This window comes from Schistocerca gregaria, chromosome 11 (genome assembly GCF_023897955.1).
Source record: "Schistocerca gregaria isolate iqSchGreg1 chromosome 11, iqSchGreg1.2, whole genome shotgun sequence".
NCBI lineage: Eukaryota > Metazoa > Arthropoda > Insecta > Orthoptera > Acrididae > Schistocerca > Schistocerca gregaria.
In genome coordinates this window covers 96369772-96386365 of record NC_064930.1, presented here as the reverse complement: position 1 = coordinate 96386365, position 16594 = coordinate 96369772, and the positions used below count along the sequence as shown (strand labels likewise).

General features: G+C 37.6%; 1 protein-coding gene across 3 annotated transcripts in view; it reads right to left on the bottom strand.

Annotated features, from left to right (window-relative positions):
* The window catches only part of LOC126294977 (zinc finger protein 865-like), a 69491-nt gene that overhangs the window by 30391 nt on the left and 22506 nt on the right, over positions 1-16594 (bottom strand). For all 3 annotated transcript variants that reach the window (XM_049987205.1, XM_049987207.1, XM_049987206.1), the window contains 2 exons: positions 12536-12607; positions 8536-8682 (listed from right to left, as the gene is read on the bottom strand). In XM_049987205.1, the coding sequence (XP_049843162.1) occupies positions 8536-8682; positions 12536-12607 (219 nt within the window). The remainder of the gene's footprint in view (positions 1-8535; positions 8683-12535; positions 12608-16594) is intronic.

Sequence of the window (16594 nt, the reverse complement as noted above, 5' to 3'; positions counted from 1 at the left end):
AACTCAACATTTCATAGTGTTGTATATTAGAAGTAAATTATAACATGCTTACTAGATTAAATGTAAAGAAAAATATGTGAAATGCCTGGTTAACTGTAAGAAGGACCTGATTGTCCTTATCCTACCACGTTAAATAAACTAATAAATAAATAAATTAAAAAAAATTGCTAACCATAAAAAGGTGCTCTAACAATTTAAAAAACTATACATTATTGTAAAAACACAGAATATGTGCAGTACAAATGTGGTGGAGGAACTCATGTGAATACAAGGTTTGGGGGGGGGGGGGGGTTGCTTGATAAACAAGAAAACAAATAGGATTACTGTGCAGGTTATTACAGAAGACAGGTAACGGAAGAACAAATCTCCTACAATGCAAAGATGCAAAGATTAGGCACTACACCATGACTTACACCAGAAGCACTTTATACTGAATGAGAAAGGAGAAATAGAAGAAGGAAAGAAAAATATTACAAGAAGTTCTTCAGACAACAAAAAGAAAATAATGATCGTGGAAGAGGAGGAAATATGATTATCTACATAAACAGATGGAGAAGCTCATAAACATTATACACAAGAAAAAGCTGAAGTTTTATGTGCCCCTCTTTAGAATGAGCACATGAAATGGGACTAAGAATAAGAAAGGACATGGAGGAAGTTGGGATTAATCAGAAAGCGGTCTGATTAAAAAAAAAAAAAAAATAAATAAATAAATAAAAAAAATAAAAATAAAAAAAATTACTCCATTGTCTCACAGCAAACTAACCATACCATTGAAACTGAAGCAGATAAGTTCACTTATCTGGGAACCTTGCTAACTATAGACAAAAACATCACAGAATAAAAAGCAAACTTATTTCAAGAAAATTAGATTCCCTTACATAAAACTCTTTTCATACCTGTCCCAGCATAAGCTGGTGAGACACGAACATTAACAAAATCAGAAGAAGCAAAATGTTTTGAAAGGAAAATTTTGGCGAATAAATTTCAAGATGCAAGCACTGAGGATTGGAGAATGTGAACAAAGAACTATAAGGAGAACCAACGGACTGGACATGGAGAACGGGCTGGACATGCGCTGTGAGCTACAGACGAAGCGAAAAATCTACAAAGTGCGTACAGAATATCCTCAAGGAAGAAGACCACTTGTAAGACCAAGGCTATACTACTTTCATAAGATCAGAGGAGATATGAAAATCTCACGTGTGATGAATTGGAAAATTAAATGCTGAGTCAGAACTATCTGACAAAGAACTGTGATGTCAGCAGCAACGAGCTTGTGGAGCTTGCTAATAATAAGTAATCCTAACACCCATTTATACAGACATGAGCTGTGAAGGGAGGGCGACAGAGAGTAATGGGGTGATGTGGGCAGTGACAAAAAGGAATGGCTGGGCAAGGGGCTCGTATGTGCTCTGCTGTAATTCATCACATGCACCATTTTATAGACCTTGTCTCACGCAGGTGATTGGAACATCCCAACTTGTTGCATAAGAAAGTACCGTATTTACTCAAATCTAAGCTGCACCTGAAAAATGAGACTAAAAAAAAATTCCCGAATCTAAGCAGCACCTGAAATTTGAGAGGGGAGAGAAAATTCAAGGGGAGAGAAAAGTTTTAGGCCGCACCTCCAAATCGAATCAAAGTTGTTCCATTGTAATATAAGAGACAATTTAGGTCGAATGAATGACAATACAGCTACAGTAGTTTGGTTCGAGTCATAAGCTTAGCAGTTAAAATTTACCAGATAGCCACTGCTATGTGCCCATCTGTATTTATACGGGTACCCTTCCTTTTTCACGTGCTACGTCTGGTTTGAATTGATTGCTTATTTTTCTTTGATCTGATAAGTGCCGTTCTCTTTTGTTATAGATGTTTACGTCACTCTAAGATGAAAATGCATTACTGTACTGTGTCATGCATTGTTCGTCGCATTCTGATAATGGGTGTTTACGGCCTGTCACCGCTCACAGCATGGCTTGCTTTTGTGCACGCTACCACCGCTTACAATTTAAAAGAGAGAGAGAGAGAGAGAGAGAGAGAGAGAGAGAGAGAGAGAGAGAGAGAGAGATCATCTCATTAGCGAAACAATGGCAAGAGACTGCTATTTGTTGTTACTTACACTGCTGCTTTCTTTGATAATGATCAACAAGAACCAAACAATAGACTGCGTATGATAGAAGATGTTCTGAACGAGATTTTACCGAAAAATTTTCTCCGTTTGAAAATCTTTGCAGACACCTCTTTAGTACATTACATTCTGAACAGAAATTAGAGTCATCTTAGGTTTAAAAATCTAGTCAATTGCCGTGCTTCATTTCTGACTGTATCACTATTACGCGTAAGAATAATATGAATATAAACATGACATGATATGTATATTCTTCTGCGTTTGCTGTTGTCTCACTCTAGTTTTGTAGTTTATTAGGCGAACAGAATTTAAATGAGATACCAACAAACATGAAATAATACATGGCAAAATGTTTATACTCGTATTATTCTTATGGTGCACTGCATGTGGTTCACAATTCAAAAGTTCCTATTAGCAACCATCTTTTCTCACAGGTAGGGAAAAATTCAGAACGTAGAATTGGCCATATTGACAAACATCCCAAACAGTCTTGCCAGTCGGATTTTTGTAGTACATTGAAATGCCGATACATTCGAAGGTGAACAGTACGGAACTTGTATTTACTTCGTTGGCTAATGTACAAAAATGCAGTGGTCGAAACTAGGCGGAGAAAAAAGCTCGTCTTCCACCATATTTTTTTTCTAAATTTCTTTACTGACGCAGAGGTTCTTGTGCCAGTATTTATCTTTGTGCCTGCAAAGCATTCCTGTGTAGTGCTACATATATTTGATGGCAGAAGTTAGGAGTGGCGGCATCTACCAATATTTTCCAGAACTTCCGCTTATTTTGCACTCGATTCTAAGCCGCAGGCCGTTTTTTGGATAACAAAAACCGTAAAAAAAGTGCGGCTTATGTTCGAGTAAATACGGTAAGCCACTATGCTCATAACAATAACAATAAAAAAGGTGTTAAATAATATTTGTATGTGGTTTTATTGTGGAAAAGAGGTGCCCCGCCACACATCTAAAAGCAGCTGTGGTCTGCTAGGATAAAGATTATCCCGTCAAGAGATATTTATGCCCTTCAATGGAATGGAAAAAGACGACGATTGTTGTAACTCTGCATGTGATTTAAAAGTAGGGGGAATTTTTGTTTTTCTTAAAGAATCTTTATTTATCCATCAATATCAACTTCATTCTCTTCAAAGCAATCCCTCTCTAATACAACACACTTGTGCCTGTGCTTTTCCCAATCTTGGAAGCACTTCTGGAACTCACATTTTGTTATGGCATCAAGCTCCTTCAACAATTCTGTTTATCTCATCAATGGTGGCAAAACACTGTCGTTTTAGACTTCTCTTCAGCCTCTAGACTACAAAGTGGTCACAAGGAACCACGTCCGGTGAATATGGTTGCTAAAGAGACAACATGGATTGTTTTTATTTTTATTTTTATTTTTTTTTGGCCATAAAATCATGAAAGAGCATTGAGGTGTGAGCAGGAGCATTATCATGACGCAATTTCCAGCAGTGGTTTTGCCACTATTTTGGCCATTTTCTTCACATTGCTTTGTGCAAGCGGTGAATAACTTCAGGTAATATTCCTTATTGACCGTACGACCATAAGGCAAGCACTCATGATGTGCTATCTCATTGTAATCAAAGACAACAGTGAGAATAACTTTCACATGTGATCAAACTTACTGAATTATTATTATTATTATTATTTTGTCTCCACAGGTAATTTTCACTGGGACAATTGGGCCTCAGTTTTGACATCACACCAATATAACAGTGTTTCGTCACTTGTTGTAATCTTCTTTAGAAGTTCTGGATCATTGTCGACTTCATTCAACAATTCCTGAGTAATGTCTATTGAATGTCATTTGTAGTTGAAATTTAACAGTTTTAGAACAAACTTTGCTGCTACAAGTTTCATGTGCAAACTTCTGAAAAAACTGCTTGGCAGGAGTCACAGAATACGCCGACTTCACCTCTCTGACGGTGATTCTGCAATTTTCCACAAGCATTTTCTTTACTTCTTCCACAGTGCAGTCAGTAATTGATGTGCTGGGGGACACTGCAGGAGCCTCCACGAAGATTGCATTCACCACTCGAACAACAAGCAATCGGGAGTCCCCTGGAAACGACCTAGCTGGCCAATCCTGCAAACACCGGAGCACCAAAACCAAAGATGACAAAACAACTCTCCGAAGAGACTCAAAAAAGGCCTTTGTCAAGACCATCACTAGTGACAACTTCCTGCAATATTGAAGGCTTATCCGTAAATAAAGAAATTTTATTATCTGACATGTGAAAACGAAACAACTGTGATGTTTTAGTGTTACAAGAAACACACAGAGCACCAACTAGCCACAGACCAAAAATACAGGGCTTGAAATTAGTTCCTGAGAGACCACACAAAAGGTACGGAAGTGCTATATTTGTGAAACCGAACTCAGACGTATGCTCCTATGCTCTGACCTGCGAAGAAAATATAGAAATTTTAACTATTGAGCTACATTCATGTACTGTAACATCCGTGTACAAATCACCCAGTGCGAGGTTCAAATTTACGGGGCCTGGAAATTTCCATTCAAAAAACATTAAAGTGGTACTAGGAGATTCTAACTGTCACGGTCTCGCATGGGGTTATAAAGAGACAAATGACGATGGCGAAATGCTGGAGATCTGGGCAGACCAGGCTAAACTGAAATTGCTACATAACATTTCCGACTGTCAACAAAAAATGTCATATTCGAAAATGCGAACATACCTCAAGAGCACCTCAAGAGCACCAACAAGGTAAAAGAAATTTGAAAATGGGATATCTGAAGCCAGTGAAATTAAAAAATTCCCATTACTTTTTGATCACATCTCTTATGCCAGTTTGTTATCATCATTAATTTTTTTAAATAAAAAAAAACTTCATCCCTGTGGTCGCTTTCAAATTTGCAAAACATTTGTAACTGACAATAAGTAAGTTTATGATGCCAGAAAAATAAACGTGGAGATTTACTGAATTTGCTCTTTCTTTGGCTTGTTATGCAGATAGTGTTCAGCAAATCTATTCACTCATCTATCTTGAAGAAGGTAAATTTAAAATGTTAAAACAGCAATTGAGTAGAAGAATCTCCGGGAATATTTTTGTTGTAATATTTGGCTGTTTCTACAGCTAGAACTGTCCAACACTTTGAATTTATGTCCGTGGAGCACAAACTGCAGTACTAGAACCTGACAACAGAGAAGGCAGATAAAATACCACTAATGCTGTTGCTTTTAGGTCAAAGACTGGTTTGATGCCGCTCATATGCTAGTCTATCCTCTTCATCTCTACATAACTACCCTTCCTTAGTGTAGTCAAGCCTTGGGTCTTCCTCTACAATTTTTACCCCGCACACTTCCCTAAATTAACAAACTGGCAATTCCTTGAAGCCTCAGGATGTGTCCTATCACCTGATCTCTTCTTTTAATACAGAGGTATCACACAAATTATTTTCTCCCTAATCCAATTCAATACCTCTTTATTAGATATTCTGTCAGCAGTATTCTCTAGCATAACATATCATTTCAAAAGCTTTCACGAAGGTGGGTCGAATAGAAATGGTAATTATTTTTAATGCACTTATTGATTAATCATTTACACAACTGAAACCTTCAGCTGTTCTCTACATAGCTTCCTGCACTTTTGCCAGAAATTTGGACGCTCAAACTACCTCATTCGTAAAGAGTCTGAGAGCCCATAATCTACCCATTGTGCACACGTTTCTCAAGATATGATGGTTTTTGAATACTTAAAAAAAAAAAAAAAAAAAAAAAAAAAAAAAAAAAAAAAAAAAAAAAAAACAGAAACTTCCCAAATGTTAAATAGTAAGATACTTTCGTTTTCTACAAAAGCTTTTGTTGCTGTTGCCAGTCTACATTTTACAGCCTCTTTTCTTCTGCCATCATAAGTTGCGTTGCTACCCAAATAACAAAACTTGTCCACTACTTATAGTCTCTTATTTCCTAATCGGTCACCACCACCAGACGTAATCTGAGTACTTTCCGTTGATCTTGTTTTACTTTTGCTGATATCCAGCTTAAAACGGTCTGTGCAACTGATCTCCCGAGTCCTTTGCCCTCTCTGACAGAATTACACTTTCGTCGGAAAACCTTAAAAAGTTTTTATTTCTTGTCCCTGAACTTTTTCTCCAGCATGTCTCATTGATTTATTTTGCTGCCCATTCAATGCACACACTGAATAACAAATGGGATAGGCTCGGATCTTGTCTCACTACCTTCTTAACTCCTGCTTCCCTTCTGAGCCCTTTGCCTCTTATTCTGGTTTCCGCACAAGTCATAGATTAAAATTTTGCTTGCTTTGCTTTCTCACTGGTAACTTTAGAATATTAAACACCTTTTCAAAATCAAAATTGCTATAAAAGTGGACTTGTCTTTTAAGATAATTTGTAGTGGCACTTTTGCCTCAAGTGTTCCCACATTTCTTTGGGACCCAAACCTGGTCTTCCCCCAATTTAGTTTTTACCAGCAGTTTCATTCTTCTGTAGATAATTCATTTTAGCACTTTGCAGTCATACCTTAAGCCTGACAGTTCGGTTATACCCACAGCAGTCCACACCTGTCGTCTTTGGTATAGAGTTTTTCATGTTGTTCTTAAACTCTGGATCTATTTTGTCTGTCTAAATCATTCATACCAAATGGAACAGTTTTGTCTAGGTTTATTCTCTAAAGAATCTCAATAATCCTGATGGAATGTCATTTACTAAGTATGGCTTGTTTCAAAGTAATGTCTGTCAGTACTCTGTCACTTTTTTCTCACAGTATTGCACCCCACATGTCCTCTTCATTCACTTTCACTGCTCTTTCCCTTAATATTAATTTCAAGCTTTCTTCTGTTACCTAGCCCTCTTATCAGAGTGTCCCAGGAGAAATGGTCAATTACGAGGGATACGACTAACGATCATTTGCTTTTGGGTTCAAAATGAGCACTATGGGACTTAGAACTAATTAAACCTGACTAACCTAAGGACATCACACACATCCCTGCCCGAGGCAAGATTCGAACCTGCGACCATAGTGGTCGCGCGGTTCCAGACTTAAGCACCTAGAACTGCTCGGCCACAAAGGCTGGCTCGTTCGCTTTTATCTTTTTCTGGTCCACACTATCACCCCTCAAAAAATGCACATCAAACAGCTTCCAGTAGAAGATATTTGTTTCACAGTATCAAAAATGAAGAAGTTATCATAGTTATTAACCCTTTGAGTCTCAACGACTAAAAAAAATTAATTTTAGAAATTTTCGTAAAACTGACCTTTATCATCAAAGTAAGCAATGAATAAAAGAAGAAATTGGCAAAAACTGAACGATCAAGAAGAAATTGGCAAAAAGAAAAGTCAACTGTATAAAATTGTGGTTTCACTTTTTAACCGCTGGTACATACAGTTTCCAACCACACATCATTTCACATGCTATATCTGAAAGCAATTTCCCATTTTCCCTAGACACAATCTGGCCTCTCAAAACTTTTGTGACCTCGTAATGCCCAAAACAAATACTAGTTCTAAATAACAAGAAAAATGGGATTAAAATTTTACAAATTTATATCAAAAGTACATATTGCCCGATTGGTTTCATTTCCACACCATTCATAATGTCAACACTACAAACTAAAATTTACGTTACAATAATTTGCACTGTCAGTGTCCTCAATATGGCCGCTGTAAAAAAAATCCCATCACCATCTCTTACAACCACATATTACAAAATCTGTGCCAACTGTTAAGTAAATGGTGGTTTCAGGCAGAAAGCGTTTGTACTCAAAAGGTATCCAATTTGGAACCCATGTTTCCTACACTTTCGTGTTCTGAATGATTATTCCTGTATTATCCTGCAATACTGATCATTTCTCCTAGGACATTCTGTATATTCCTTCCAGGATTCAACCTGGTATTTGCTCAGTACTGGCTTGCTATCTGAACTCTTCATACGCACAGTTCTTTCTCTTTCCTCCATCCGTTTCTTTAATCCTATCTTGTTGAAAGTCAATTTATTAGGATTTGTGGCTGTAGTACAATTATATAGTTGATAATTTATGCAGAAACTAGTCATAAGTATGGTTTAAAAAATTTATTTAAATCAAACCATTAATAAACTTACATGGTGTGATTTAAGTAAGTTTTTAATCAAAACTTATGGCTGGTTACTGCTTACATTTTAAGGCTTATAAGGTCTGATTTCTTTAAACAGTTTTAAACCACACTTGTCACTGGGTGCTTCTTCAGTTATAAACCTTACAAAAGGTTTTTTTTATTTTATTTTTGCTATATAAAGCATCTGTATTTCCTTTAGTCATGAATGCTTCTACACTTTCCAGTTCTCTTCCCCCGCCACTTTGCGCTTTCCGTCCACTTTAGTATCAGTGCACGGAAAAATAATAAAAGAAATACAAAGAATATAGCTTACGTCTCCCTCCACATCAACATCTTGATCCTCCTCTTCCTCCACATTGAGATACACAACTTCCCCTTCAACTTGGACACCCACATTAGACGCCTCCTCACTGCATCGAGACCTGGACTTTCCCACTTCCTCTTTTGCAAACGCCCACTTCTGCAACAGATAAACAACACAAATTGAAACCTGCACTAAATACAATGCACATATAAAACATGTGAGCAACATTTCATACATATAACCTCCTTCAGCCTCACAAACAAAAACCTTACGATTGCTGTGCAATATGATTCTGCTCAATTCACCACTCTTTAATAGTCAAACATCAACAGCAGGCAACTGACTGACATTTTGTCAACTGCTTATAACTGAAAGCTCTTGGTTTCTTGTTTTAAAAGCTGATTTTGATGTAACATTCAACATAAACATTTGGCTACAAAAATAAAACACATTTGTTTTCATGCAGCCATGTGTGTTCCTGACTTGCTGATGCATTGGGGGAGGCAAATTTATAGTGGTGGCTGTCGTATGTGCTATGAAGTAATTCTGGTACATAATACAGCATCGACAGTGAAAATGTACGAAGAGCATTCAATAAGTAAAGCAACACATTCATTTCCTCGGACAGTTCTGGCTGAAAAAAATGCTGAATTTGTTGTGAGACATCATCAAATATTCCTGCTTCAGGCCCTACAGTTTCATGAAGTTCTGAAAGGTGGGGGCATGAAACATGGAGGTCTGTTCCAAGTAGAGAGCTGTTGTTGAGTCTTGTCAGCTTCATTCAGCAACTCCTGAGCGATGACTAGGCAATTCTGTTTTTGGTCAAAATTCAACAATTCTGGGACAAACTTTGCTGGAACACGTTTCATGCTCTCTCTCTCTCTCTGTGTGTGTGTGTGTGTGTGTTTATATATATATATATATATATATATATATATATATATATATTCAGCAACCTCTCTGATCATGATTCAGCAACTATTCAGAATCATTTTCTTAGCTTCTTCCACACAGTCATCAGCAATTGACATGCCAGGACATTGTCATCTTGATCCTCTTCTCAGCCGTCTTTAAAATGTTTATATCACTTGCGGACTCTTGTTTTACTCATAATAGATGCACCAAAAGCTACAGTCAACATTTCAAATGCGATACTGCACTTTGTTCCATTTTCCAGGCAATATTTAATGCAAATTCTTCGATCCATCTTCTTCAAAAGTAAAAATTCGTCACATTCAGAAACACACACAACCTCTTCGACTGTGAATAGTAAACTAAATATTCTGAACAGCTGAAGATGCAGACATACATCAGGAACATATGTACCAACAAGATAAAAAGAAAATTTAGAAAATCTGATATCTATTGTCCCTGAGATTAAAAGATTCCCTTTACTTTTTGATCTCACCTCGCACAAAAAGGTCACCTGCTGCTGTGTCCAATACGAACAGAGTGCTACCGAAAACTCTTTCCTGCACCAGCACAGCACTCTGTCACTGTAGCTGCCACAGATCACAGCCTATTCGCCTTCACAGAGTGGGCAAGCCTCCAGTCTCCACACTGAGTAATGAGGCGTCAATGTCCGACACCACCCTGCCATCTACATGTGATTTCCACAGATATTGGTGACAGAAGTTGGTGAACAGCCAATCAACTTTGCCATTTCCGTGATGCTCACTCCCAGATACTGGGCCACAACAATGTGCCGTTTGTCAGAGTCGCTAGAACAATTTCCCATTCGTCTCTGCTCAGCTTACATATTTTTCTTACTGCATAATGTGCTTGCCACCCCAAGAGTGGTAGAGCATGATGCGTTAATGCATTCACAGCAGTCAAAATATAAATAATTTATGATTCATTTTGTTTTATTATGTTCAGAGCACTTTTATTCTGATGCCAACACAGTTCAATTAACATATTATAAATGTAATTTGTACACAGGACTCTCATTTCCATCGAGATGTGCTGAACTGTGCACATTATGACCTCTTCCATAATGTAACAATATATCAAATTTTAGAACTGACAATAATTTCCACCTGGATTGTTATTAAATGTATTTATTTACCATGATGATGTTGGCTATTGTGCTGTTCCTAAGCAACAGCAGTAACAATAGAAATTGCTGAAAGACCAATTCAATTCTAGAGGAAAATTCTGTATTCAAAAATTTGTGAAGGCCAATTATTTTAAGACAGTCTATAAATGACATAAAATTACTGAACGAATCTGCAATCATTGTGATTAGTCAGTAATTGCATGTCTCAACCACGATTTTTTAAGTATATGCCTTAACATGTTTCAGCTACAGGAATGCTCAGAGTCACATTTAAAATCTCAATACACTGCCTCTTGTCAGTTCTCACATACACTTGTTGACTAGTCTGTGGTACTGTACCTAAATCACAATAGCAAAGCTGTTTACAAGACTACTACCACAGAAATAACCACTCAGACAATCTGCTCAGTCACGCCTTCAGTTTCATTCACAGTTGGAAATTTGTTCTGCTACTGCAGTTCCTAGCGAGTTGGAGATGACATTTCTGGCCAATAATGAATGACGTAACAGTTGTGATCCATTACAATGAGTGTGTTCTTTCCCCGTGTGGTGAGTTTATTTTGTGCTACAGAATGTCTGAAGCTTGCAATGGAAATGTGCAGACAAGTGTGGTTGCTAAATGGAATGTCCAGCAAATAAGCTCGCCTCACATTTTGCATGGTCAGATGTGCGGGTGTGGACGGTGAGGGAATATTTCGAGAATGGAGGATATTATGGTGCAAATTTACTGCTTATATGACAGTAGAATGAACAGTAAACATTTTGAAGATTCATACAAACACTGTTGTAAAAGTTTGTAATGAAAAATACTGTGCAAAACAGGAAGAAACAGGAAGTAGATGGTTCATCTAAATTTCTGACGGCCAGTAAAAATAGGAGGGCAGAACAATGAGTAATAGATGGGACTCATTCCAACAAGATGCTGTCCATCACCACACAAATGGATATTTAGAGGAAAGAACATACGACTATTTTTGGGAAAAAAAAAAAACAGTATGCCACTCTTTGCAAGGTAGAATTATTCAGTGGCAGTAAGGTTACTTCATTCTCAATTGACAGAGCCCTACGTTTCATATTTAAAAAATAATAAAAAAAAATAAAAATTGTGGATGCAAAATTGCAATGGGGAGAAGTGATATAGTTGCATCACAGTATCCATTTTCTAGAGACGTTGTTAATCATCTAAAGACATTGTGTGGTCGTAACTCCCGTAAGCCATCTCGTCTCATTACTAAGAAATCCCCTCTGCACAAGTATGATATACTACATGAACACTACAGTTCCTATTATTTTTATGTTGTTAGTGAAGAATTGTGATCCATTTGAGCACCCTTTTCATATCCAAAATGCTAATTATACATAGCTCATAATGATTATCAAACAGACACTTACATCCTCTTGCTGGTGACGAGAGATGCAAATAATAGGAAGAAAGGTATTATTTTACATCGAGAAGCGCAATCGTTAATGATACGACAAACCTGTATTCCGTGCTCAACTGTGTTTTGCTGTCCCTTCCATAAATCACTGTCATTCATTTTGTTATTCTGATGCAGGTATAGTGTAAACAAGAATGATTTTAAATGTGATTCTGAAGATGACTGTGGCCGAAACATGTTAAAGTGTATAATTTTAAAAAATAAAATATAAATAGCTATCCAGGTGGACAATTATATTGACTATTTTTAGGTGTTATACCACTTCCATACTCACTACCCTGTGTCTATGCATACTCATTCCTCTTAAGAGGGCACTGATCTCACGCATGTGAAATGTGTCAACAGAACTGACACAATGATGGTAGAACATTTAGTTGAGAGCACTGTTGATTGTGGAAGAGGAAACATACCAGTTAAAAGCATGTATCTATAATAATTATTGGACTATGTACATCATCAACCAGAAGCAGTATGTGGAAATCAATTTACAAAAACGTAGTGGATGCCTCACCTCTGCTATAACTCGCTGAATGGCTTCCCTGGAATCCAACAGCTCGTCTCTTAAGACTATGCAATCAAATTCCTGCAACAGAATCATTATATATACCCTCAGCACAGTGAAAAAACTCTCTCTCTCTCTCTCTCTCTCTCTCTCTCTCTCTCTCTCTCTCTCTCTCTCTCTCTCTCACACACACACACACACACACACACACACACACACACACACACACACACACACGTAAGTATCTGTTGGTTGTTTGGGGGAAGAGACCAAACAGCGAGGTTATCAGTCTCATAGGATTAGGGAAGGATGGGGAAGGAAGTCAGCCATGCCCTTTCAAAGGAACCATCCCGGCAATCCCGGCATTTGCCTGGAGCGATTTAGGGAAATCACGGAAAACCTAAATCAGGATGGCCGGACGCGGGATTGAACCATCGTCCTTCCGAATGCGAGTCCAGTGTGCTAACCACCTCGCTCGGTCGTAAGTATTTGTCTATTATAGATATCAATGAATAGGACAAATAGAGTACAATGAAACAAGCCTATAACCCCAACAAATATAAATCCGGAAAGAATGATATCCTGGTATGAAATATGCACAAGTGCAATCATGCCAATGTTACAACATTGTTAATGTATGGATAGTGTTCCTTGGGTTGAAAGGATGTGCATGTGGTCTTTGCAGGATGCTTTCATGTGGCTGTTCGTTAACAAGTAGCACGAATCTTCAACAAGTGTATCGGCCATGGGTCACCAATACTGTAGCCCTCCAGGTGTGCAAAAATTTATTCTCTTCCACTTGGTCCTATAATGACACTTCATTAAAATACTTCAATGCAGTAACATATGGCCTACATCACCTGTGGGAGAACCAGAGAAGTTCAATTTTATTTTACTCCACTACCACTTGTGCGTTGTGCACAGAAAAATGATTTTCTTCTTCATCTCTTTCCATGTAAAGTATGGCTGGAAGAAATGCAATAACTCAATCATTTTGGTAACTGCCAGCGCAGTTTCAGTTTTATCCTCGACCGTAGTTTCCGTACTTGTGAGAACTCGCAATACAGTGGGATAAGTTGTAATGCAACTATTTTTCATTAAATGCGTGCAGCAAAACACCAACACGAGGATTGTGTGCCATCTTGACCAATTTTCTGATAGTCAAAATTTCTTACAAATACATCAAACAGCACTGTACAAGATCAAATATTTGGCAAAAATAGTAAAATTTGATAAACAGTTTTGTTGTGTATGGGGACCTTTATGCCTTCCAGTGCCGACAAAATATGCTTTTTCAGTGTTTCCCAAGCTATTTACAAAATTTAAAATGCTGTCAATCGACTTATAAATATAATCTTATGTTAAAGGTTTAATATGCTAAGACAAGTATTACAGTTAGAGCCATTGTATGCATAAATGCAAATTACCAGACCCCATTCATGCAGTATTTGAAAATGTGGACGCTTAGCAATTCCCAACAAATTTAACACATAATTCCAAACCTTTATGAAACTTTTTCTCATCAACACCATCCACGAAATGATGAACAGAAAAAAGTTTATCGCTTATTACACATTTGCACTTCGTGCAGTAAAACCTCAACACCAGGAATGACGTTTTAATTTATTGATTCTTTACTACTAACTCTATTTGCAACAAAATTGCAGACAGTACCCATCTATACCACTGAATATGCCCTCAAAATTATATCACTTAACAACAAACAGTTTGGCAGACATAACGTCAAACACTAACATGCGTGAAAAACCTGCTTTTGCTTAAGACAGATTGCAAATTCTCTATTTGTCCATTTTTTAGAGATGGTTGCGGGACTCAAATGTTTGATATAGGACATCAAATTAAACACCTTTCAGCCATCTAGTTTCCAAACTTATTTTATTTGGCTACCAGTTCTGCGTTTTACTACACCACCTTCAGGCACTGTGTACAGACAACAATGGCACCAATATGAAATAGATAATCAAAAAAGGGATGCAGTGCAAGTCTTATATGCAGTGGTAATATGTACGAGGGCTGTTCAATAAAGAATGATCATAATTTTCTTTTTGACAACATAACTTTATTCATCCTCATTATTTTGACGGTCTTTCGCAAAGTAAGCGATGCACTTGTCCCAGCGTTTCTGCCAGTGTTCAAATACATGCTGGAAACCATTTTTTGAGAGGTCCTTCAAAATCACCTCCGCAGCCTTCACCACTGCTTCTGATGATGATAATGCCTCCCCATGAAGGCGTTTCTTCATGTTAGGGAATAGAAAAAAGCCACATGGGGCTAAATCCGGACTACAGGGAGGGTGAGGGGTGAACTTAACGTTGATTTTTGCAATATATTCAGCAACAACATTGGCAATATGAGGCCACACACGATTGCGGTGCAGCACCCAGCCCGCTTCACGGAAATCTCGTCTTCTGCGCCTGATATGGACTTGCAATGTTTTCAGGACATCCCTGTAGTATTGTCCAATTACTGATGTGTGTGCAGGTAAAACATGCTGATCAAACCAATATCAAAGAATGAGATGACCATAACTTTCCCAGCAGAAGCAACAACTTTTATTTTTTGGGGGGTTGGCGATGAAGGAGATTTCCACACTGAGCTTTGCTGTTTGCTCTCAGGATCAAAATGATGTAATCAAGTTTCTCAAAGAAACTCCAGAACTTCCTCTAACATCAACTTTAACTGCGCGAAGACCTGCATGCGAATGTCCTTTTGTTCGGGAATCAACATTCTTGAAACCCATCACGCACAAACACATGCCATGTGTAATTTTTCTGTCGCCAACACGTGGATGGCACCCACTGAAATGTTCAGTATTTCAAAAAGTGATCTTAAGGTAATTCGTCGATCCTCTCTCAGAATGACAGTAGCAGTGTTGATTTCTTCCTTAAGAGCAGTAAATGGAGCACCATGTCCACCTTCCTTTGAAATTGATTGTCTCCCCTCTTTAAACATTTTAAACCACCTTCAAGTTGTGCTGTAGGGAAGAACAGACTCTCCATAGGCCTCCTGCAACATTATATAGGCCGCAGCTGAAGATTTGCTGAGACGAAAGCAGAATTACAAAGCCACATATCGCTGCTCACGTGTTACCTCCAGTGCAGTGAGGGCAATATTGAACATCTGACCATGGCTGCCTCTCACAGGTGGGAACCAGGAGTCCCAACAACGAAAATACTATGGTGTGTTTGTTGCACATTAAGCTAACAGAATATCATACGATTAAATTTTAGCACAGGAAATTATGACCATAAAATAATCATGATCATTCTTTATTGAACAGCCCTCATAACAACATAACAATACCAACCAGTACAGGAAGTTCCATATAGTTACTGGTAAATTAAGGGATAAAGCAACAGAACAATGCACACCGTATTAACTTAAACTAGTGAGCAAAGTATATAGTCATATAATTGTAAAAAAGGAACCTAATAAACAGAGGTCAATATTTCATATTATGCATAGATAACACGGTATAATGCTAATGCAATGCCCGTGAAACAACTAGAGTAAAATAATGTAGTCATATATTGATGAGTAAAGTGTGAACATAAAACATTTGATTACATGCTGTCATATACTAGTAAAACTTATACCACTCACCCCAAAACTACCTGTATTGTCATTTTCCATATACTACTAATAATTAATAAAAGGAGAATATAAAAGTACATCAGTGCACTTTATCCATCACAAACACACCAGATACAACTTATTTAACAAAACATTTCTAATGAATGAAACTGTGAATCTAAAGCAATGTAACGTAATGAATTCCTAATAAGTAGTAAGTATTGAACTATTAAAAAGACAAAATCAACATATCATGAAAGTGATCAAGTCTGCCAGTAAGCGGGTGTGTGGCTAGGTGATATACTAAACCATAAGCTATGACTGAGCCTAAAAGAAAGGTACTGTGATGCATATGCAGTGTATTAAAAAGACACTCATTACAATCAGGACAACCAAAGGCGCTTACATCTGTATCAGCTAGCGCTTAAGCACGGGAAGAGAAAAGATAGTATGACCTACGACAGAAAAACCACC